Source organism: Loa loa, assembly GCF_000183805.2.
Source record: "Loa loa unplaced genomic scaffold supercont3.781, whole genome shotgun sequence".
In the NCBI taxonomy this organism is placed as follows: Eukaryota; Metazoa; Nematoda; class Chromadorea; order Rhabditida; family Onchocercidae; genus Loa; species Loa loa.
The window spans coordinates 2,203-6,201 of NW_018108961.1; the positions used below are offsets into that span (position 1 = coordinate 2,203).

At 24.6% G+C, this 3,999-nt stretch overlaps 1 protein-coding gene across 1 annotated transcript; it reads left to right on the forward strand.

Moving 5' to 3' along the window:
• Positions 1 to 2,603: 2,603 nt before the first annotated feature.
• On the forward strand, positions 2,604 to 2,789 carry LOAG_13291 (hypothetical protein; the record flags this gene model as incomplete). The annotated part of the gene is made up of 1 exon (XM_003148800.2): positions 2,604 to 2,789. A coding segment is annotated over one exon (186 nt), but the record flags the coding sequence as incomplete, so codon positions are not given.
• Positions 2,790 to 3,999: the final 1,210 nt, after the last annotated feature.

Sequence of the window (3,999 nt, forward strand, 5' to 3'; positions counted from 1 at the left end):
ATAATAATAATAATAATAATAGTAATAATAATAATAATAATAATAACAATAATGATAATAATAATAGCAATAATAATAATAATAATAATAGTGGTAATAACGAAAATAATTGTAATAGTAGTAACAAATAGTGGCAATAATAGTAGTAATAATAACAATCAGGAATAATGATTTTTATTATCTGCATAATAACGATAGTGGTTATAATTAATTGCAACAATTAGGGTTAGATACTGCAAAACAATACATCATTTCAAAAAAAAATGTATTAATTAATTATATCAGCCAGTGATTATCATCGTAAATATGAAGTGAAGGTATAAATGATGTATTTTCACCAATAAGAAATATTGACTTCTACCAATAATCAAAACGGATTTAATTAAAGAAAAGAAATATTTCAATTTATTTTGAAAAACCATTGTAATAATTGATTAAAGTTATAATTAAATATTATTTTTTATCCAGAAGCAAAAGAATCTATTAATAGTTCATGTTACTTGTCTTTTTAAAGTGCTAATGATAAGCGTTAGTGTATTATTTATCCATTAACATGGCTATTTTTTTTTTTTTTAAAATTTCTGACATTTTACTTTTCAAAGCTAACATAGCTTACTGGATGTCGAAAAGTTCAAGAAACAATCCTTCATTTGAGAAAACCATAAATTTAAACGTGAAAATTTAAAAGTATGTTTAATCCGCACGATATCATTTCGCCCTAACATACAATCACAATGAATGGGTGAAGCAAAACTGTGTTTCAAAATTTCCAAAACGATCAATGTTAAAACGATGACAAATTTCTGTCGTCTTTTCAATCATTCAAACATTTATTTTAGTTTGAAGTTAAGCAATTTTTTATTTCAGTTTGGTTAGAAGTTAAATGATTTTTTTTGATTGAAAACTGTCAATATTTACCTGTTTGCCATTCCTTTAAAGCAATTTTTCTATTCTTTTTAGTTTTTCTTTTTTTAATCGTAACTAATTGCTAACAAAGTTTAAATTTATAAAAGATACTTTTAAATGGATAGAAAAATAAAAATGACGATATAGCATAGATTTGTTGCAATATGATGATGGTTATTTAGGACATGAGGAGAAATGAAATGAAATGAATGAGATGGCGAAGATAAGGGATAATTGTAAAGGTAGATTTTGGAGGTACAATTACCTTGCAATGATAAACAATATGAACAATAGAGCCAGTACGGGAGATACAAGGCCATTTCAGGTGAAGAGGAGGAGCTCAGAAGACAGGATGAAAAGGGAAAATGGAAGGGGAGGGGGACAAGAGGAGTGACAAGATCGAACATCCAATATATAATATATATATCTACAACGATTGTTCAACGTAAATCGAAAAGCTATGGAAAAATTTTTGGATAAAAGATACAAACATATTCCAATCAGTATTTGTGAAGTTTGTCAAAGGTCATATCGATGATTGCAACTGAACTTATCCTTGAGGTACCTGTAGAAGATTTATATTATTATTGCGACATCATTTCAAGGAGCATCATCATCATCTGTTTCATATCACAAATAAATAAATGAATGAAATATGCTACTATTCAATTAATTAAAATGAAACAGAAAATTAGAACCTTAGACAGTATTTAGCAATTAAATAAGTTAATTAATGAGTGAGACGGTGAAAACAATTAAAGTGAAATTAATTTATCATCACATTTAGCAATAATTTATCGCTAAAAGATTCTAATGATAATTTTAAGAAGTGCCGATTCATGATTTATTTATTTATTTTTTATATTTTTGTTGATTAAAATTTTACTTTTTGGAAGGAATTATTAATTTTAATTTTTAAACTTTTTACAGACCAAATCATACGATCGCTTAGTACAACTTATTGATCAGCAATAATTCAACTTCACACTCACATCATCTTGAACAAGAATTTAATGATATTGATTTTCTTAATTCTATCTTATAATCCATTCATTAATTAGAACAATTTATCAGCAGTGATATTAAATCTAACCGAAGTATGAGAAGTGAAACAAAAAAAAAAAAAAAAAAAAAAAAAAAAAGAGAAAAGACTAAAGAAAAATAAAAATTTAATTAAATTACTAAAACTCATTGCTCATCGCTTAATTTAACAAATTAACAAATTTCAAATTAAACTAGTTCGATATAAAAATTTCGATTTATAAACAACACAAAAATTTGTCATCATTAATGAATCATAAAATATTACTGAATAATCATTGTTTGACAATAATTTGCGCTTTCCCTGATAAGCTAAATTTATATTTTCCTTGTAAGTGATTCATACTTATGAAGGACTGATTCATCAAATAATAAACGTTACAAACAATAATTCAACACAGTTCATATCAATCAATTATACCTTATAAAATTATCAGAATATCATTTATCAATGGTCATTGCAATGATATATGTAAATACCGATCTATCTACCTATACCTATCTATCAATGATAGTTTTATCAGTGAAAGATATCATAGTGTATTAATGATAATATTGTTAAAAATACGGTGAAAAGTCAACAGATTAACTTTTGATAAATGTTAATGGTTCAAAAATAGAGCAGCAATATTATGAATGAGTAAGGGGGAAAAAGGATGAGAAGCGGGAAGCGGGGAATCGGGGGAGGAAAGGAGGAGAAAAGGAAGGATGAAGGAGAAATAAAAGATGATAGAAATAGTGAAGGAGAGGAAAGAGATGATGATGATGATGATGATGATGATAATGATATGTTATATAATACGGTAGATGTTGCGATATTGGATTCGATTCGAAATATTGTTGTATCATAAAATTGTATTGTGATGATGACCAAGAAGAAGAAAAAAGAAAAAAGGAAAAAAAAAGAAGAAAACGAAAAAGAAGAAAAAAAAAAAAAAAAAAAAAAGAAGAAGGAGGAGTAGAAAACGAAAGAATGCGATGATTTATTTGAATATTAAATATTTGAAAGAAAAATATGAAATATTCAAATTAATTATCAAATATTTGTGTAATAACAAACAAATGATAAATTATATCATATCGATGATAATCCAATATATAATTAATTATTTACTAACATTTTGATAGGATTATTTCATTTTATCCATTTTCTATCATATTTTATCAAATTTAAATTGAATTCATTAGGTGAGGAATTAATTATTAACCGAAATTAATAATCGAAAGGTTTAATGAAGGATGAAAATGAGGGAAAAAAGAAAATCTCATACAAAAATAATTGAGGTATTATTTTCTTGTAACAATAAATGTTTGCTAAATCAAATTATCCAAGAGTTCTAAATATCCAAGGTATCAATGTTAATTATTTGTGAAATATAAATTATTGAATTATGTATTTCTTGTAAATCATTTTATTGTTACCAAACATTTATGAGTTTTGTAAGTGATAGTGAATAAGAAGTGATGAATTACTTGAGAATAAATCATTTAATATTATGATATCATGGTAATATTTAATCAAAATTTCACATCCTTTTGATGATATATTATTCGAACTTTCTAGAATTTTGACCTTTTTGTAATGAACAACAACTTCATGTTAATGAATGATTCCGATAGAAGAAAAAGCTTCCCAGGATACTCTTAAAATCAAGAATTCAATGAATGTAGAACATCCTGATATATATCCTGCCGTTCATAATTTAATCGTTTCTGGTCTGATGTCATCTTTAAATGTCGCAATTAAATTATTTCAGTGATCATTTTACGAATGGAATGGCAATTGATTATGATGTAGGATTTAGTTGCTATTTGCTATAATCGTTATCACTTAACAAATATGGTAATTAATTATACAACAATTAATATGACCATATATTATTATTACTATTACTATTATTTATTATTACTATTATTATGGCTATTATTATTATTATTACTATTATTACTATTAATATTAATATTATTATTACTATTATCATTATTATTATTATTATTATTATTATTATCATTATTATTATTATTATTATTATTATTATTATTATTATTATT